This window comes from Zootoca vivipara, chromosome 1 (genome assembly GCF_965207765.1).
Source record: "Zootoca vivipara chromosome 1, rZooViv2.hap1.1, whole genome shotgun sequence".
In the NCBI taxonomy this organism is placed as follows: Eukaryota; Metazoa; Chordata; class Lepidosauria; order Squamata; family Lacertidae; genus Zootoca; species Zootoca vivipara.
Window position 1 is genome coordinate 87,429,332 of NC_142582.1, and position 21,660 is coordinate 87,450,991.

A 21,660-nucleotide genomic window follows, 5' to 3' on the forward strand; every position below is an offset into this window, starting at 1 on the left:
AATACAGAAATTTAGTAAGAAATCACAATTTTAACACACATGCATAGCTGAATTAGCTTCACTAACAAACAGGCAACCCCTGTCTTGTATCAGGCAGGTGGACAGGTTTATCTTGTTATGTCACTTATTTTTGAAATCGCATGTATGTCACCAGCTCGCTCATTTTTTGTTTACCATATTCTTAATCTAGTTTATGATGTCTATATTTCTTAAATAGTTATATTGATGCATACTGCTTTGATACTTTTTGCAAAAAATGGCATAGAAATATTTAAATAAAAAATAGCATTCCACCTTTATTCCAAGGAGCTCAAGGTGACATACAGGGATCCAATTTATCCTCACATAAACCCTATAAAATAGGTTAGACTAGTAATAATTATTGGATCAAGGTCACCAAAATGAACTTTACAAATGAGTGAGGTTTTGAGCCACTGAAGCCTTATTACAAAATAGTAGGCCTACAAGTTTGCACTAGAATAGCTGCATGTATTGTAATTTAGAAGCCTAGATGGTAGTCCATAGATGAAACATCCTATTTCTTTCCCATCACACCCTGACTGTGCCCCTTTCCTAGAACTTTGTCTGATAACATAGTCGAAACAAAAAAATAAAAAAATTCCTTCCAGTAGCACCTTAGAGACCTATGATAACATAGTATCATAGATACTATGTATCATATATACATATAATAGATACATAGTATGTTTCTGAAGGATGTGGTGTCCTCAGTCTACTTATAAAAATGTAACAATACCAAGAATTACAACAGAACCTGCCCCAACCACATATTTGCTAGGGATGATGGGAAAATTTGGTCCACTTTTTTGCAGTAGACAAACCCAATTCAACACTCCTGACCTTGCCACAAGATTCTTGCTTAAGAATTAGAATCCAATACCAACTGGGATTACACATTTATTTATGATGCTACAGGATGAAATGGAAAACTCTTTCTCAGCTATGCTACTTAAGGCAACAGCTGTGGAGTGCTTATTGTAATGCTCCCACACAAAGATAATATTCCTTAGACCCAGAAATTAGGATGTCAGGGAAAGGGGTTCAAGTCTAGCCTTCTCTCTGAAAGCCTTTTTCATATCTCTTATGTGTACTGATGTTCTGTTGTCTCATCTTAGGCCATGCACTATGATGACACTGCTTCAGGGCTCTGTTTTCTATAGATTGCCCCTATTGTGACATGGCATTACCTCACTTCTGGATACCAGCCATTGCCTAGAGAAACTCTATAATATAACAACACATGCCACTTAACTTGGATCAAATGTTGGTGCCACATGTTTCCTTTGGTCTGGCCCTCCATGTAAGACATTACTCTTCTAAAATGAGAGAATAAGATACAGAAATTCCTTTAGGGAGACAAATATTAGACAAAAGTAATATTGGGGATCAGATAAGTAGCACAATTACTGTTTGCAGTTAAAGGGATACATCATTGCTTACTGGCCCAACCTATTATTTATTTTTAGTTAAATAATGTTTTAAAATCCCAGTAAGCTAATTGTTTTTATCTGCCTAATCAGATTTATGAGTTTCACTGATTACAATACATGATATCAAAACTACACCTACTGCATACTTCAGAGACAACATTGTTACTTAGTATTTCCTCATGGTTTAGCTTAGAATGATCAAAGTCAGGCACTTACAAGAACCCAGACCAGCTAAACAGCCCACCTGTCCTTTCTCTTCCACCTTTCCCACTTGCTGAGAGCCATTTTGATAGATATTTGGTCTTGTCCTCATCAAAGGGCCATGAACATGCATACTTGAGGTGCATATTCCGCTTACCCCTACCAACCATGTCTCCTCCAACCCCTAGATGATTACAGTGACTGTCTTAGGTGAATATGCCCCAAAGCCCTCAAACCTTGTCACCAGCCCTGTATCTCCCTCCCTTGGTAACATCTTTTAGGGTTGCCATGTGTTCTCTTTTCCAGGACACGTCCTCTTTTTAATGGGTATGTAAAATGAGAGTTGTCATAGTGATCCATAGTTAAAAGTAGAAGTCGGCAAATGTGTCCTCATTATTGCTTTAGTTATTCACAGCAACTAGCACAAAGCTAGAAGACACCCCACCCTCTTACAAGCTTGGTTGATCAAGGTAATGTCGTGAATGTAGTGTAACTTGATTTCAGTAAGGTTTTGACAAATACCCCCACAATATTCTTGCAGAAAAGCTGGTAAAATGTGAGCTGGATGACATAACTGTTAGGTGGATTTGTAGCTGGTTGACTGACTCAACCCAAAGAGCGTTCCTCATCGTCCTGGAAAAAAGTGACAAGTGGGGTGCCCTGGGTTATGTCCTGGACTTGGAATTGTTTAACATCCTTATAAACTACCTGGATGAAGAAATTGAGGGGATCCTCATCAAATTTGTAGATAACACCGAAGTGGTAGCTAATGCCCCAGAATACAAAATCAGTATTCAAGATGACCTTAACAGATTGTACGACTAACAAAGTAATTTTCAATAGGGACAAATGCAAGGTTCTATACTTGTAAGCCTGTAACACCAAAAACTATATCCTCATCTGTATGGCCATATTCAATGTAGTGTTGCACTAGGGTGCATCCATAATATATTGTCTAATTCTATACACATGTTCCAGAATTCTTATCCATACACATAACAGTGTCATATCCACATGCATTTTGCCACATGGGCATATACTTCCATCCATACATGATCCATGATGACTGGTGCATTGCAAAAAGGTTCAATTTCCAAATGTGTCCAGACTGTGGATCCAGAAATTCTCTAAGTAACATATCACAGACCCTGCAGTGCCCACATTTATAATGGCCCTTAACTGCATTGGGAGAAGTTTCCAGTTGAAGAATAGAATAGAATATGACTAAGGATTCTTTAATAGTTTTGCCCCTTCTCCAACCAATTAGAGGAGGAAGATCGCATCCAGGGATGTATTGAATGATGTGCCAATGTTTGCTTATTAACATTTTCATAGATAAGCTAGAAAACTTAAAGAAGGTGCATGTTATCCTCTGTTGTTTAATTATTTCCTGTTTTTGAAAAAGTTGCTCCCTATTAATATTGGACACCCTTGGGACTGTATTGTTGATAATGTGTTATGGGCATCCTCTATTTTGAAATTGTTTAGCTAATGTTCTGGGGTCCTGAACAAAAACCCCAGGTTGAGATGAGTTCTGTTTTATTCTAATCATTTGACTGAAAGGGAGGCTGTCTCTCATGTGTCTTGAATGAAAGGACTCATATCTTATAAAGGGAATGTTTATCTATAGATTTACGGTAGTATAATTTTAAACACCCAATTGCCCTTTGGAAGCTTATACAGTGGTACCTCGACTTAGGAACAACCCGACAACCGATTTTTTCGACTTATGAATGGGGCAAATGGCCGCACGCTTATGAATTTCTCGACATCCGAACGGAAACTGTGGTCGTTTTAGATAGGGTATTTTTGACTTAAGAATTTTTAGATGGGGTTGCTTTGACTTATGAATTTTTCCGTTTCCAATGCATTCCTATGGGAAATCGCGTTTCCAATGGCGCTTTTCGACTTACGAATTTTTCGACCTACAAAGGTGCCTTTGGAATGGATTTAATTCATAAGTCGACGTACCACTGTATATACAGTCATGTCTAAAAGGGAGATGGCCTGACTGTTATGTTGCAAACTAAATTTTATCATGGGATGAACTGAATTAAGCCAATTGTCCAGGGCATCCAAATGCTGTTCACTGGAAAATATATTAAATGTGTCATCTATATAGCGTTTTAGAAACTTTATATCATGGAATAAGGGTTAGTGTAGGGATCCAAAATCCATTGTTTTTCAAATTGACACATAAATAAATTTGCCTCACTAGGGGCAAATGGTGAACCCATTGAAACAACTCTGATTTTGTAATAAAAATTGTGATCAAATCTGGGGGGATCTTTTTTAAAATCAAGCCAAATAATTCTATCAGGAAGAAAGGGGGGGTCAAAAGGCTTCCAAGCATTTAGAGTAACCTCAAGAACTAACCTCGCCTCATCCAAGGGAATAGATGTGTACAAAGACTGTAAGTCTAAAGTGACTAGAATATCTGATTCCATAATTGTAATTTGTTCTATGCTTTGAATGAAATGAAATATCCTTAATAAACGTATCTGACTTACTAACATGAGACTGTAAAAAATGGTCAACAAATCTTGATAGAGGTTCTAGGACTGAACCCATGCCAGAACAAATTGAATGACCAGTTGAGATTCCTATATTGAGAGGGCTGGACCAGATAACCTTCAAGTCCCTTCTGACTTTACAATTCTATGATTCTATGGGAAAGGCTTCTGAGAACATACAGTAATTTAGAATAGTCATAACTTCACTACATTATGTGCCTGGCAAAGATTTATAAATTTTCTTAGCTCTCTATGCTATTCTGAGTTAGCCTTTTCCCATGCTGTCTCTTATTAATTTCCAATGTCATTTTGTTCTTGTCTTATGTGTAGGCGTAAAAGCAACCGGAGTTTAAGAAGCCTACTAAACACACCAAATCTGCATTTCACATTCCTATTATGGGAGATCTTAAAAAAATTCTTGAAAGAGGCGAATATATTCCCTTGAGATCTGCTCCTGTGTTTGAAAGCAATTTTGTTCAGGTAACTAATTTTTTTTTAGAATTCTACTGTTTAGACAGGCAACTGAGTAGAGCATGAACGCCTACAAATGCCATAGACTCAACTGTGGAAAACAGAGACTAGTTTACCATGCCTGCAACCCTCCAAATTCTTATTCATGAAGCTGTCTCATGAGCGTTTGAGAGAAAATGTGTACACAAATTCAAATAGCAGAGGTAGGTGTGCACTGAAGCCAGAGTGAAGTGGTAATGTGTATGCATTACCACTTAGTACCTACAGATACAGATAAAGGTAAAGGTAAAGGGACCCCTGACCATTAGGTCCAGTCGTGACCGACTCTGGGGTTGCGCGCTCATCTCGCATTATTGGCCGAGGGAGCCAGCGTATAGCTTCCAGGTCATGTGGCCAGCATGACAAAGCCACTGCTGGTGAACCAGAGCAGCACACGGAAACGCCGTTTACCTTCCCGCTGTAGCGGTTCCTATTTATCTACTTGCATTTTGACATGCTTTCGAACTGCTAGGTTGGCAGGAGCTGGGACCAAACAATGGGAGCTCACCCCGTCACAGGGATTCGAACCGCTGACCTTCTGATCAGCAAGCCCTAGGCTCAGTGGTTTAACCCACAGCGCCACCTGGGTCCCACAGATACAGATACCTCCCCCCCCCAAAAAAAATCCACTCTGGCAGTTCCTCAACTCTCCAGAACGTATTTGGGGATGCTGGAGGAGTATATGGGTGGAGGAGAGGAAGGGGAAATTCCAGTGGATAAATTCCAAAGTGTCTGGATCAATTTCAGTTAGGTTTCAAGGCTAACTGCCCTGGTTGCCTGAAAAGACTACCCCTGGGGCTTGTTTTGGCTCAGAAACTCAGATCTAGTTTTACATGAATTGTAGAGCTGCATAGAGAAGTGGGCATGCGGAGACAAGAGCTCCACCGACAGGTGATTTTTCTTATTTTTTATTTACCCAACCATTCTTTGAAAGCCTCTCCCTAAGATGGCAAACAACACAGTTTTTTTAAAAAAAAATGTAGAAGTGCTTAGAATAAAAAAGGAAAATAATAATAATCCAAAGCAATAGTAACTATATTATCTCTACTCAGCCTAAGAGCCCTCTCAAATAGCCCCCTGAAAGTATTCACCAGCCATCCAAAGGAGAAGAATAATGGCACCAGTAGGACCTTGATATAAACTTTCCACAGCTTAGGCACCATGATCAGAAAGAGCCTATTTCAACTGACAACCTGGCATACTTCAAACATGTATACACCAGGCCAACTTGAGTGTTCAGGTAGGTTCATATGGGGGAAGCTGTCTGCTCTATGAATCTGCTCTATGCAGATCGTGTTATATAAATAAATAAAAAAGAAACAAATACCAAACAGGCAATACACCTGATCCCAGATTGGATTTTTATTTACCATTTGACACCAGTTCAGGACCTGTACATCTTCCTGATATTTGATGGAAAGAGTGATAGAGCTGATGTCATCAGTCTATTGACACCTTACTTTAAATCTCCTCTTGCAGTTGACCTCCTCTTGCAGTTTTATGCAGTTCTAAAAAGCATGTGAGAGGGGATTGTTCCCTGCAGCACGTCATGAACCAATAGCCACAGAGTACAACAGAACCTTTTGAGACCAGCTTTCCAGAGATGATGCCAACCACTGCAAAATAGTGCCTTTCCCAACCCCATCTCAGCAAGGTGGCTCAAAACCATACCATAACATAGTTGATAGTATTGAATGCTTCTGAGAAGTCCAGGATGGTTAACAGCGGGGGTAACTTGCCTGTGGTCATGCAGACTCTGAATTCCCATTGTATCAACTGTCTGGATCATATCTCCATTCTGGATTTGAACCAGAATTGCTGGTTCAATCACCCTGATGCCTTACACAAATCCTCTTATGACCTGCCAAATGTGTCAGTGCAAAGGGATGTCTGATTATCACGGAGTCCATGAACTTCTGAGCTGAACCAGGAATTTATCCTTTGTAAACTGATTTGAGATATTTTACAACCAAGTGGTGTAAATTGTATGAAATAAATACATACATAAAGTGCAGAATGTTGAACCAGATAGTGTAAATATAGATGTCCTGCAGGCAGGGTGGATTTGATTTAAATCAAATCAATTTAAATCACAATTTAAATCACTAGTCAGCAAGATTTTTTTTTTACAGAAAAACTCATTCTTGCTGCTACAAGGTTTCATTTTTGGAATAATAAATTTTCAGAGTAGTTTTTACAGTTACATAAAAAATTAATGATTTGGTTATACTATTAGAAATACATAGACAGATAATAATGAAATTATTGTGAGGTTTAGTAAGTTAACTGTTTATAGGGGCTATATCTCCCAGCAGCCCTGGCTTTAGAGAAGTTGGTATTCCTTTTTCTAGAGGGGAGGGGGGAGGAGAGATACAGTTGGTAGGCCTAGGCAGGAACAGGCTTGCTGAAAGAACAGGTCGAGGAGAAACAGGCTGGTGGAAAGCTGGCAAAGGGGAACCAAGGACTGGAGTAGAACTTCAGGGATTCCTGCTACAGGACTGAAGTTCCAGGTAGAGACTTTATTGATTGAACAATGTCAGGTGAGCCCTGGGAAGAAGGGCCTGGAACCAGTGAACTCTTATTAGTTGACTGGCAAGCACTTCAAGGTCTTGCCAAAGACTTACAGATCCCAGTTACTATTTCCACCACCACCCTTTTGGATTTGCTTCTACATTCAGGTGCCTATTCTGTACAGTTAAGCGTCAGTGCAGCTGTTGGAACCCAGTGGGATTGGGAAGAGGTTGCCAGCCCTGAAGTGCTTCAGCACTTGCCTCAAGTCTGAATTGCACAATTATTAAAACAAAGATCCCAAGACTTGTGGAGTATTGTGCTCATAAGCTTGCAGTTTCATTTTTACAGTGTACCTTGGGTTAAGAACTTAATTCATTTCGGAGGTCCATTCTTAACCTGAAACTGTTCTTAACCTGAGGTACCACTTTAGCTAATGGGGCCTCCTGCTGATGCCGTGCCGCCGCCGCACAATTTCTGTTCTCATCCTGAAGCAAAGTTCTTAACCCGAGGTACTATTTATGGGTTAGCGGAGTCTGTAACCTGAAGCGTTTGTAACCCTGAAGCGTTTGTAACCCAAGGTATTACTGTACTGCTTCACACGGAGCTTAGCATTTAAGAGGTAAGGGGTTGATTCTGTGTATACAAATTTGAAAAGAAACAATGGGATTAAGGTTTTTTCCTCAACTCTGTATGTTTATTTTATAAAAAAAATTTCCAGTAGCACCTTAGAGACCAACTAAGTTTGTCATAGGTATGAGCTTTCGTGTGCATGCACACTTCTTCAGATACACAGTGTTTACTTCCGGGTTTCACGCAGAAGTGTTCTGTGCGTTTCGTGCATGCGGTTGCAGACTCTTCGGGGTGCGAATGGCACCCCGGAACAGATCATGTCGACAACAAGAGGTACCACTATACTGGAAATTCAGATATTTAAACAATGTTGCCATTGGAATGGGGTTGCAAACATCACATATCTTCATCCTATCCATAAAAGAGTGCCACCAGTTGCTACTGGAAGGAATTTTCTTATTTTTTGTTTATTTTATAACATTTTTCCTGTGAAGAAAAGGCATGTTATCTCTGCAGGCACAAATTCACACTTTTGAGAACTGCAAAAACAAGCATCTGTGATAATATATTCTTGTTAGAAAAACTGCCCCAAATAATCTTACAGAAACCTCTGGAAGAGCATGACATTGTGAATGGATTAATGGAATTCGTTTACCAAAAAAATTAAACATTGCATATAAAGCCTCACGCTACATACCGGTAATTAAAAACAAATCCTTATTTCCTGATGAATAGCCTTTGGACTATAATGTAACTTAAATAGAAAACTATCTTTAGAAAGATTTTTCCTCCAAAAGCATTTTATTTTTATGAATCCGATTGAAATAAAAAAAATCCATTTTTTATTTTTTTAAAAAATCATAGATTTTTATCCACTTGCCTGCAGGATAGCAGTCATTGGGTTTTCCAGCATCACACTTGAAGCTACTTCCAACATTTCCACTATGTTAGTTTTGCAAGCTTTTGACTTAAGTTCCTCTTTTCTCACATGTACATCTTTCTTGAACCTTCCTTCCCTTTCCAATATCATAATTGCAATACATTGTGTTTTCAGATGCTTTTGAAATAATATTTATTATATATGCCTAAAATAACCTCTTATCTCTTTGCAGGTGAATAGAAGGGGTGAATCAATTTACCTTCACAATCGCCCCAACTATGTGACCATGGGCATTTGTGCCTCCAGCTCAAGCCAGTCATTGCCAAATGTGATGGTGCTTGCACATGCAGCTTCTTCGTCCTCCCAGGAAGCCATTTCAGCACGCCAAGCAAGTAGAAGGCAATCAAGTTCTGATGAACTAGTGCTCACCAGGTCAGTTAGTACTGAGGAGGCATGAAAAGACTGCAAATATTGCATAAATTCAAGTTGTGTGCTATAATTTGGTATGGGGAAGTGGTAACAGAATTTCCCCATACATAAACCTTTTTCACCAAGAATCCACAATGCGCATCATGAATGAAATTTTCAGCAGCACAATTTGTCTAGTTGGTGGCACTCTTTTATGGATAGGATGAAGGTATGTGATATTTGCACCCCAATTCCAATGGCAACACTGTTTAAATGTCTGAATTTCCAGTATAGTGGTACCTCTGGTTGTGGACATGATCCGTTCCGGGGTGCTGTTTGCACCCCGAAAAGTCCGCAACCGCATGCACGAAGCGCACAGAACGCTTCTGCATGAAACCCGGAAGTAAACACTTCCGGGTCTGCGTGAAACCTAGAAGGAAACACTTCCAGGTTTGCCGCGTTCACAAGATGAAAAGACGCAACCTGAAGTGGATGCAACATGAGGTATGACTGTACTGCACAAGGGGATGGGGTGAGAAACAATGCCAAGTCCTCCATCCATAGTTATAAGACTGGTATAAGGCACTTATGCAGAGCAGACAAAGATCTCTCCCATCTGAGTTGAGGCTGATATCACTCAGGGCAAGGGCTTTTTCAGCTGTGCTAGCCCAGGTTTGGATATACCCTCCCCAAATATGTTTGCCTTGTGCCAACACAACCATCTTTTAGGTGCCAGGCAAAAAAATATTATTTACCCAGGCACTTCATTGTCAGTTTTGAGATTTGCTTAGTTGCTCTTATCTGTAAACTGAGTTTTATTAAATTGTTTTATGCTCTGTATATTGCCCTGAAATCTGGTATGATGAAGGGCGGTGTATACATGTTTTAAATAAACAGAAATATAAGCAGTGCTGTTTTTTTCAGCCAGAGTGTGCTGGAGCACAGTTCCAGCACCTCTCAGGTGGGTGCCACTGCAGGCCAACACTTCCCACTGCTGTTTCTTGACTTTATGTACTTCTGAGAAGCCCAAAACAAATATTTCAAGTCAAAACAGAAGCTGCCCAGTGAGTGCAAATCTACACTTTTTTTAGATCTAGGACTCTATCTAGCTCTTAGCTGTTCCTAGCTGCAATTATTGAAGCTACAGGGTGGGGACAATTCATATTTCCTTTTCTTCAATCTGTCTCCCATGTAGCAGCAGCAGGCTTTAAGCTTTCCAGCCAGGCCATTGCACACAGACACGTTTGTGCAAAGGCCCTTACGAGCTGCCCTAACCATCCGCCTGTATCTAAGAGAATGAGGGAGCTGGGGCTGTATTTATTTGACCTGCACCAGAACCAGAGGCAACCCCCAAACCATCTAGGGAGACAGCTTGCCATAGTTTTTAGCACCTCCGCGTACAAAAAGTAAAAATACTGAAACAGGTTAAAATTCACGTCAACTTTCTAAGCACCTGGGTAGGCTTGTCTAAGCAAGAATGTTTTTAGTAGGCACCAAAAAGAATACAATCAAGGCACATGCTTGATATCAGTAGGTAGGGAATTCCAAAGTGTAGGTGCTGCCACACTAAACAATCTAAACATTGTGGAACAGGTATTATGTGGCACCTGTAGTAGTGCCATTTCTACCCATCAAAGAGGTCATCTGGGTACATGTGGGGTAAGGCAATCTTCTTGAACTTGGCCCAGTAGCAAATCAGCAACCAGTGCAGGTATCTGTGAAAAGATATTAAATGTTCACAAGGCCTCACCCCTGTTAGCAATCATGCTGCAGCATTCTGCACTAACTGTAGCTTCTGGATCAAGCGCAAGGGAAGCCCCACATACAAGTGCATTGCTATAATCCAATCTTGAAGTAACCAATGAATGAACTACTGTGGCAAGGCCATAGCTGTCAAACCAGTCACAGTTGATAAAACAAACTTCTAGCCACTGAGGCTACCTGAGCCTCCAGTGACAGAGCTGGATTCAGAAGCATTCCCAAACTGTGAACCGGCTCCTTCATGGGGAGTGCAACCCCATCCAAGGTAGGCAGTTGACCAATTTCTCAGACCTGGCTACTCTCCCATAGTGCTTCTGCCTTGCCAGGATTCAAGTTCAGCTTGTTTTTCTTCATCCATTGCACCACTGCATCCAGGCAATGACCCAGAGACTGTACATCCTCTTCTGATTCAGATGTTATAGCAAAAAGAAGCCGAGCATCATCAGCGTGGCTTCATGTAAATATTAAATACCACCAGAGATAAGACAGTCCCCTGCGGCATCCCGTAATGTAGCCACCAGGGGACCAAAAGGCACGCAATACTATTCTCTCAGTCCTGAAGGCAGGATTGGAACCATTGTAATGCAGTGCCCACAATTCCCATTCCCTGGAACCAGTCCAGGAGGATATCATGGTTGATGGTATAAAAAGCCAACAAGAGATCAAGAAGCAGGAACTATATATTTTTAAGCATTTCAACCCCATTCTTCAAATTAAAAGGATCCCAGAGCAGCTTGCTTAAGAACTGTAAAAGCAAGGTAGTTCCAGGCCATAGAATTTTATTTTGGACAAATCTTCCAGATTTCAAAGAATGCTCCGGCTTCACCACTGTAGAATGAAGTTTATACCCGCTATGTCTTACCAATGCAGGCATTATTGTGCATATTTAATTTATTGGCCATTTTATAGTTAAATAAATTACCTATTTTGAATATTTATGAGTAACTTTTCCTCTAAAGCCTTCAACAAGAGTAACAGATGACACAAGTAACAGGTAACACAATAAATGGTGGGCATTGTGTGTGCATGGAATTCTGTATTCTTAGCCCATTACGCAAAAAAGAGGGCTGCTTGAAAAGGTGCGTATTGGACAGGTTTTTCTATTGACATTAACTGACCCTTCTTTGTGGACTGCATAATTAGGCCAAAGTTCTCTTTACCAGCAGTGCAGGTGGTTGGGAGATCAGGGTGGATTGAAAATGAATGTCATGTGACTTATTGCTGTCATATGCACATAAGTAAGTTCTTCTTTGATAAAAAGCACAGTGGATACACTATGTGCCTTTATTTTCTGTTGCCTACATGTAACCCAAACTGACAGTGCACAGCAGCCTTCTTGAAATATGCCTCAATTTATTTCAGTAAGTTCTCTACTCTCTTGGATCCAATTTTCCTCCCTATGTTGTGATTCAGTGAAGTACAGCTAGCAGGAATTCACACGATCATTTTCTTGTAGGTTCTTACCCTTGAAGTTTGTAGATGTTACTGTTCACAATGCTAAGAAAAGACGCATCAAACTGAAGCTGGTGAGTGGCCGTGCCTACTACCTAGAACTCTGTGAGCCCCTACAGAAACAGCCCCAGCTCTTCCGACAGTGGGTGCGGCTCATCAGTCTACTGAAATCTAAATATAAAACTTCTTCAGTCAATACCCTATATAAAGATTTTAAGACTCATGAGGAAAACAGAGCCACAACAAGCAAGGCATTACAAGTAAGTGCTATTTGGGTATATAGCTTAAGATTGTTGAAAAAAAGTGGGGAGGACCTTGAGCACATAAAATGGTAATTTTTTTGTATAGTGCAGTTTTTAAAAACCTGCACGAGCAAGCTCCTGTTGGTTTGCCCAATGCCAAGAAACCCATCCTGCACAATGTAGTCCTAGATATGTATTTTTTGTTTTCATTTTGTATTTTTATGCTGTAAACCGCTCTGTGGTCTTTGGATGAAGGATGATACATTCTGAGTTTCTTTTTCACTTAATTGTTTCAGACTGTTTTGAGTGTGTGTCAGTTAATCACTGTCGTCACTTTGAACACACTTCTCCATGGCAAGTTCAAAGAATGTGAGTGGGACTGATTCTGTACTGAGCTTTTAACATATGCTATACTCCCTCGTGTCTTTGTTGCTCCCAAAGGGATACAATCAAGCAGAGACTCCCACCAAACCACAAACCAGCGAAGAGCCAATAATAAAACCAGAAATAATCAAGAAAATGCCTTCGAAACGAGTCACCATTTCTGATATAGTAGGTCCTATTGAAGAATTTCCTAAGAGCCGTAGCCAGGCCACAGTTTCTTCTGACAGCAGCATGAAAAATCCCAGTGCTGCAAAATCAGAAAAACTGAAGTATAGTCAAGAATTAATGAAGAGGACTATCTCAAGGAGTAAATCTAGGTATGTGGTCCATCATAATAATTATCTATTTTTACACGCCACCCACAATCTCTGTCAAGCGATAGCAAGATTCCAGGGGGTTCCAGGTGCTCACCCAGGGTTGCTGGGAAATTGAGGTGCGGTGGAGACTAGTGTCTTTATTTTACACATATTTACAGCTACAGCCTTCACTGGAGGGGGTGCAGAACATTATGCCCCAAGAGTGTCCCTCATTGCTCCTCTGATAGATTCAGTGAGCTTAGGTCCAAAACAGCAGCCAGTCATTGCCCCCGGTGTCCTCCAGCCAGTACCACTTGGAGTTCTCCTTACTTCCCCTTTCTTGTTCTTAGAACGCTTTACCAAAAAAACCTCTGTGTAAAAGGACAACTTTTTTTCTGACTCACATCACATCCACGTTGACCTGGCAACCTCCCCTTCAGTTAACTGTAGGGTCTTTTGTCTTGTAGATGGTTTAATGTCAAGCTAAGCCTGTCAGCTCTGATTAAACCCCAGCACCCAAGAAACTAGAGGTGGGAATCTGGCAATCAGGAGAAATCCCTGTTCCCCCACTAACCCATAACACAATCTTCCAGCATCTATTCCAATTTTATTTTGTGTTACATCATGTTTGTCTGCTCAGTATAACACAGCCTTTCAAGCTCTTTATTCTTTCCTTCTTTATAAAAATATTTATGCAACAATATAAAAACATAAAAACAGACAATAAAATCATTAAAAGGTTAAAAACAAGTCAAAAGCAAAAATAAATAAAAACAAAATCAAGAGACTGCTGTGGGGGATGTACCGTACTTTTAATTGCCTGCATAGGCCTGGTTGAATAGAAAAGTTTTCAGCAGGCATTTTAAAGTTAGTACAAAATGCACCCACTGAACCTCTATTGACAGGGTGTTCCACAGGCCTGGGCCAATGACACTAAAAACTCAGTTTGTCATTGTTGTCAAACAAATCTAACCAACTTGAGGATTTTTGGGGGGAATTCATTATAACATACAAAAAGTTTGGCTTCATAGGAAGCTCCTTTTTCAGAATGTACGATCTCAGTTTTAGACCAAAGATGGACATAGCCTTGTTTAGAGCAAGATACAAAAACACAGATAATCAAAACGAAGTGTAGCAAGTCTCAAATTATGGTGAGCTTCTGCATAAAAATATTACCAGGGTCACTGATAATTTTTGAGCAGAGAGCTTTTGATATTACAAATCAGTTATTTCCATAGAACAGAAACCTACAATAATGTACTAGGTCATACAGACTTAAAAATCTTTCTGTTCTTTAAAATATTATCTTTAATCACTGTTTGGCAGTAGGTGGGTGGGGGAGAAACATTAACAAAAGGCACTTGATGTGTTGAGAACTGATGTGATCCTATCAATGCTATATAGGAGTTGTAAGACCCAAGTTTAACTCCCAATCTTTTCACAGATTGAATAGTCATTTTCAAAAGTGATGCTAAAATCACCTTTTAGTGTCTAATGTACCACTTCCAAATGTAGCTAATGGGGAAAAGCCATTTTAAAAGTGAATGTACTTTCTGGTCATTGTGACTCCTTTCTTCAATTAATGGGCTCATTTCTCCCTCTAAAATAGAAAGATTGCTCTTGGCATTAGGGACTACATGGCTGTGCGGTTGAAGCTATTAACTGCATCATAAAATGTCCACATGGATTTATCAAAATGGGCCATGGATCTGGAAAGCCGAAGAACTAAAGATCTGTGATATTTACATTCCCACATATTTTAGCAAAGGCAGCACAACTATATGTAGCTAATTGGGAGTAATTTGCCAGTTTTCACAGTTCAAAAACAGAACTAAAGGTTATGACAGCAAAAAGCCAAAGCCCTCCCCTCCCATTCACTGCTTCATCTCTGGAAAAAGTCATGCTTTATTCAGTAAGCATGGAGGGGGGAAACTATTTGCTTAGATGTGTACAGCCCTGAAATAGAAACTCATTTCAATATTATTGCTTTCAATTTAAGTATTATTATTATTATCTTTACTAATTTCAGGGGACAAGATTTTTTTTCTATTACGGGGAAAAGACTGCAGACTGCAGGTATGAATGACATTTGAAATTATTTTTCCCATTCTGCCCTCATAGCTATTATATTTATATTTTTCCATAGGGGAGCCATAAACTGAAAATTTATCCCAATAAGTGGGAGGTGGGAGGTGCAATTGACGAATGGTCTGTCTATTCAGCTTAGTGGTATTTCATCTTTTCTGGGTTATGCAACATGGGAATGCCCCATCTTCAGAGGTGTTTCTTTGGGAGCTGCTGTCACAGCTGCGGCAGGTGGTAAATAGAAAAACGACCTTTGTTATTGTGTTCTCCCAACTATAGAACACTCTCACTTGGTGCTTAGTTTAATGTCATTCTGGTGCTTGGCAAATATCTTTTTATTTTCCCAGGCATTTTTGTCTAGTAGTTTATCTCCAATGCTGTTCTCTTTTCTGCTTCTTGGTTTTGTTGTTTTATTATTATGCTTTGATATTTTTGTTTCACTGTATTTTTATATTTCATTACAAGCCACCTTGGAACAGTTTTCTGAAAGGTGAGGAACAAAAATTAATAATAAATAAAAATAAAAATAAAGGTAAAAGGTAACAGTAAAGGACCCCTGGACAGTTAAGTCCAGTCAAAGGCGACTAATAAAAACAACACCTATGTTGTCTCTGTTAGTTAAACAGTGATTACCCTTTGGAATTCAGCCACACAAAAATATATTTACACGTCCAACACTCTCTCTGTTGTGTGTCCAGCATTAGGGCAATGACATGTGGAGACCCATAACAATTTGCAGTAAGTAAGAGTTTTGTGCAGTAATACTTTCTCAGCATGCAATTTCTCCTTCATTCTCTCCTTCACTTAGACAGATTTACAGCATTCATGTAGTGCTCATACATATCACATAGATACATCATGCACATAACCCTCTCATCTGCACACCTCATTCACTCACATGAACAATTTTTTGCTATCTTTCCCAAGATCTGGTGTGCATGTGGTTTAACTTCTGAGCATTGAGGATGTTTACAAATATTCTATAACACCTCAGCAGCTAAGCCAGTTCAGTCAACTGAAGTCAAAACTTTCAAAATAGCTTCAGAGGTTTGAAAGACTGCATTTACTTCAATGTTTCTTTTTATTTTATTGATTTCATCAGACTTCATCAGCCAAAACTACCATCTGTTTACAAATCTATGGATTCTGATACCTGTGACACTGCAATCATAACAAGTGCCCTAAAACATTATACAAAGCTAGCTTTTAATTTCCTGATAGGTATATAGATATCTCAGGCGCCTACTTATGTGCTGTTCTGTGCATCTATATCTGAAAGTGTGTAGCATCTATGCATGATGAAGGAATGGAATTGTGCTAACTTTGGAATCAACGTTTAAATGGGGAATAAAGCATAAAGTTCAATGTTCTAAGTCCAGTTTGTGCAATCTAGACCCACACACATTTGGACAGTACAATAAATACCGTACTTGGTTTATTGGATGACTATGCATATTGCATTTCAACTCCATGCAATTAATGAGCAGAAGCTGGGCTGGCAGAGCAGGGATTGAGGTGGGCACAGGCGTTCTTCCCCCAACCAATGGTATGCCATATATATATTCAGAAATACATATATGGCATTTGAGTAGTTTATGAAGTCGATATTTATCTGTGAATCATATTTAGTATTCAGTAGATTATATTTTTAATTTAATAATCTTTTACTACCTAATTAACATCAGCTTTGATCAGACAACCTGAAGAACTCTAATTATCTGCCTACCTGTGACACTACTTGCTTCTCATCAACAAAGTATTTTACAGCCTGTCACCTCAATCTAGAGAGGGTGATTTGCCTGCAGAAATAGTCTTCTGAGTGTGGATCATGTTATCTCCTATGCATTAAAACTTATGTGTACATACACACTTCCAAAAGGTGATCAAAGAATCATCTAGTCCAACCCCCTGCAATGCAGGAATTTCAGCTAAAGCATCCGTGACAGATGACCATCCAACATCTGCTTAAAAACCTCCAAGTAAGGAGAGTCCACCACCTCTTGTGGGAGTTTATTCTATTGCCAAACAGCTCTTACTGTCAGAAAGTTTTTCTGAATGTTTAGCTAGAATCTCCTTTCTAGTAACTTGAAGCCTTTGGTTCAAATCCTACCTTCCAGAGCAGAAGAAAACAAGCATATTCCCTCTTTGATATGACACCCCTTAAGATATTTGAAGATGCCAATCATATCTCCTCCAAGTCTCCTTTTATCCAAGCTAAACATACCCAGTTCCTTCAAGGGCTCCTCGTAAGGCTTAGTTTCCAGACTCCTGATCAGCTTGGTTCCAGCTTGTCAAGATCCTACTTAAATTGTGAAACAATTAGCAACCCCTTCCAGTTTGGTGTCATCTGCAAATTTGATGAGCATCTGCTCAATTCAGTGCTCTCAGCTTTGACAGTGTCAATTACTTGTATGTAATGAAGAGACTGAATCCAAGCTTCACTTGTGGGGAAAATTTGATGCCATATGGGTGGCGTATTTTTTGGTTTCTTTGCCATTATTCAATGTATTGCATCCTTATGAGCAGTCACGTATAACTAGAAACAAACCACAAAAAATCAAAGAGAGTTTGAGAAAAGCTTCAGTTAAAAATGTAACACAACCAAGTGCTCAAGCATCAGCAAGACATGGAAAGTTTAAATCCGCATGCACACTATCCAATGGATAGAAATGAAAGTCTGAATGTCAAGCTGTTCACTGTAAGTCATCGTGGCCAATATAAACTCAATTCAAAGAGCCAATGAAGAATTGTTGGATCTTATAGCATCTTGTGAATTTCTTTCTGTTCCTTCTTTCCCTGAGCATAGCAATAGTAATCCAAGCCCATAGTCCTGTACTTCAAAGCCCCCTTTCAGACACCTGGAGAACGCTGACTGTAGAAAGAGGGGAGCATGCTTTGCTGCTGTAATCCACCCTCACAAACACACAATTCAGTGACTGTGCAGAACCTCTCCAAAATGTTTGAAAGGCACTAACAGTATTTCATTACATGCCAATGTAAAGGTCAGAATGTGGAACAATAAATTGATGAAAGTGTGCAGTGTCATATGCCCATTTTCTTAGCTTAACATAACAAAAGTAGTTTAAATTTCATCATGCAACAGTAACATTTTTGTGCATCACGCTCAGTGTTAAGTTGAAGAATGAGGGCATTACTGCCCTTTGGAAATCAATTCATTTATGATTTTTTTTAAAAAAAATTATTGTAAGCCTGTATGCATACAAACTATGCAATTAACTTAAATGGAATTTAAGTTCTACATTATGTAACCATAATTATATGTGCCTCCTGTAGAAATAAAAAGATAGTACAGGCATTTCCCCTAGTGTAAACTATATGTATAGTTCTAGATACCATGATTACTAGAAAAGCCAGGAAATTATGCATCATTTTCTCTCTTGCTCAAAATGGAGAATGTATAGTCCCACTATGAGCATTCCAACAAAGAATAAATATAACCACATTTGCAAGAATATAGAGAAGTGCAGAAAACGTTATTCAATCTCAGATTGGAAGAGGAGGGATTTGCAGTGGCAGACTGAAATGTTACCTTTGCTTGCAGAGTAAGCTATATTATACTAAAATATTGTACCAAAAATATGTGACAAAGTCATCAGCACCAGAATTGCAATTTAGCTTTCCCTGTTGGGATAAACAGCCAGTTCATTGTCTGAAAAATAGCATCAGCATCAAAGGCAAAAAAGTCAAACTTGAGTTCTTGAGTCATTACCCTGAATTCACAGTCACTTTCTGGTTACTTGAACAAAGTTTTCTGGTACTGAGAGAAAGGAAAACAAAATGTCGATGTGTGTTTTTTGCATTTTTTCATAACACATCTATAAACTGTCAAAAACTGACTCTTCCCTCATTTTTTCTCTCTCTTTTCACACTGTTGCTTTTTCTGCACTCTTTAGCTGCTTGTAGTATAACTGCCCCCCTTCTGATTAACCTTTCTTTCCCCCTTCTATTCTAGGTAATCTTGCCTTTTTTTGTTTTGTCTTACTGTCACACCTTTTCATTTCATTTCCATTTTTCTCTATACTATTCCCCCAAAAGGATATTCTGCAGCCACCACCCTGCATGCACACTCATAAGTTGTGTATTTTTCAGCTGTGTTCACAACTTTTCAGTAATAAGATCTAATTTTCATGTGATGCTTCATGTAATTCACATTATTAATTTCACATTACAGTTTTCATATTACATCAAGCAGCTGAGATACATGACAGCACTCTGAATCTGACAAAGAGATATGACAGCTCTCTGTTCTGCTTCCTTCCTCTCTCTCTTTTTCTCACACACTCTATTATCTGCTTTCCTAGGCTGCATTTTCCTCATGTTCCTCCTGTTTCTTTACAGGGATCCTAAAGAATGTCAGTAAGCCGGGGTAGTTTTTTACAACTAGCATTAAAAACGGATCTCTGTACATCTGATATGAAAAGGAAGCAAACAAACTGAAGACACTGAGTAAAAGAAGAGAACAACATGTTCAGATAGGGATTAGAAATCTAGAAACTAGAATTGTTCCGTTCTAATATAATAAAAACAAACATGGTTAAAACAGTAGTACATATTTCTTCTTTTGTTGAGTATTTCACCAAACATTAGCAACATGACTTGTCAGTGTTTTAACCATCATCTTCACTGACGGTTCAGAATTGTAATTTTCTTTTTAAAACACTTATATTACAGGAAATTTGATGTAGGTATATCTTAAGTTCTTTTGCTTATCAAGTAAACTTACGATATGCTATAGTGATGCAAATAATGTCATAATCTATACCAGTTCACAATGGACTCAGACCATGTGAAAGAAAGGAAAAGATTGGCAACTAGTTTTGAGAACATGCAATAGTCCTTTCACACTTATGTTGTCACAAGAAGGAGAATCACATTAGAAAGGTAATGTACCTGGACACATCCCCAGTATCCACATTAGGCATTGCTGTTAGGCCTGTACAATCATGAATCCAGAACTCAGAGAAAGCCTACACATGAAGAGTACATAACCTTTCCCTTATTCCATGCTTCCCATGTAGACACCAGTGATGAGGCCAGTAATGTTGATACTATATTTTTCTGGGTCATTAGTGTGAAAATGAACTGTGAAGAACTAAAAAAAGACCTCCCCAAACTGAATAAACTGGCAGTAAAATGGCACATGCAATTCAGTGTAACGTGTAAAGTGATACACGTTGGGGCAAAAATATTGATTTCACATCTATGCTCATGCAGTCTGAACTGGCAGTGGCTGTCCATGTTGACCCAATGTGCAGCAGCTGTTCCATGCCAGGGATGAAACTGAAAATAAGGAATTGAAAATAAAACTGCTAATATAATAAAGCTACTATACAAATCTATGGCATGGCTGCATACAGTTCTGGTCACCTCACCTCAAAAAGGATATTGTAGAGTTGGGAAGGTTCAGCCTTAAAAGGTAACCAAAATGATCAAGGGGATGGAACAACTCTATGCAGAAAGGTTACAACATCTGGGGCATTTTAGTATAAAGAAAAGGTGAGTAAGAAGTGATATGATAGACATGTATAAAATAATGCATGAATGGAGAATGTGGATGGAGAAACGTTTTTCTCCCTCCATCGTAACACTGGAACTTAGGGACATCCCGTGAAGTTACATGTATGAAGATTCAGGACAAACAAGATAACTTCACACAGTACATATATAAACTATGGAATTTGCTTCAACTGGAGGCATAGATGGCCACCAACTTGGATGACTTTTAAAAAGGATTAGACAAATTAATGGAGGATAAGACTATCAATGACTACTAGCCACCATGACAATGTTTAGCCCTCACTGTCAAAGGAGTCAATATGCCTCTGTATACCAGTTGCTGGAAGCCACAGAAGGCAAGAGTGGACTCAGGTCCTACTTGCAGGCTTCCCATAGGCATCTGGTTGGCCACTGTGAGAACAGGATGCTGGACTAGATGAATCACTGGCCTGATCCAGCAGGCTCTTATGTTCTTATGTAGAAGGGGGACCAGAGGTGGTGTCTCACAACCCCATACTATGTGTGATCCCCCTTCATGTAATGCCCATGTTGAAAGGGGCCAATGAGTCAACACATTTCCACTTTTGGGAGGAAGTCTGTCACTTGGATCAAGCCTGTCACTTAGCTTCTTCTATTAGAGAAGGTTAAAATCAGTTGGTGTATATTGTTCCTACATGGGTGTTTGCTTGTTAATAAAATACCTGTTCTAAACTACTGCATTGATTCTGGAACTTTGTGTTTAAGACAACACATGCTATTAGGAGTGTAACACATTATGTGAACATACTGTGGAAGACTGCAAACTGCAGAGTGATGACAGCTTTACATTTTTTATGATATAGGCAAACATAGAAAGATCCACCTGTCATTGACTGGTTG

At 39.2% G+C, this 21,660-nt stretch overlaps 1 protein-coding gene across 3 annotated transcripts; it reads left to right on the forward strand.

Annotated features, from left to right (window-relative positions):
• Positions 1-4,440: 4,440 nt before the first annotated feature.
• Positions 4,441-19,825, forward strand: GARIN2 (golgi associated RAB2 interactor family member 2). 3 transcript variants are annotated; one of them, XM_088669648.1, is made up of 6 exons: positions 4,441-4,645; positions 8,869-9,068; positions 12,262-12,517; positions 12,941-13,200; positions 15,209-15,255; positions 19,179-19,825. In XM_088669648.1, the coding sequence occupies exons 1-6, from the start codon at positions 4,562-4,564 to the stop codon at positions 19,235-19,237; spliced, it is 906 nt and encodes a 301-aa protein (XP_088525774.1). In that variant the 5' UTR covers positions 4,441-4,561; the 3' UTR covers positions 19,238-19,825. The 3 variants fall into 3 exon arrangements, with proteins under 3 accessions (XP_088525774.1, XP_034969796.1, XP_088525773.1); XM_035113905.3 differs by having other exon boundaries at positions 19,624-19,825; XM_088669647.1 differs by lacking the exons at positions 15,209-15,255; positions 19,179-19,825 and having other exon boundaries at positions 12,941-13,422.
• The last annotated feature ends 1,835 nt before the right edge of the window (positions 19,826-21,660 follow it).

Excerpts from the sequence above, each read along its gene's own strand:
- GARIN2 (XM_088669647.1), top strand. The coding sequence starts at position 4,562 with ATGGGAGATCTTAAAAAAATTCTTGAAAGAGGCGAATATATTCCCTTG. Across the intron at positions 4,646-8,868 it reads TTGAAAGCAATTTTGTTCAG|GTGAATAGAAGGGGTGAATC; the intron begins GTAACTAATTTT and ends ATCTCTTTGCAG. Across the intron at positions 12,518-12,940 it reads CAACAAGCAAGGCATTACAA|GGATACAATCAAGCAGAGAC; the intron begins GTAAGTGCTATT and ends TTGCTCCCAAAG.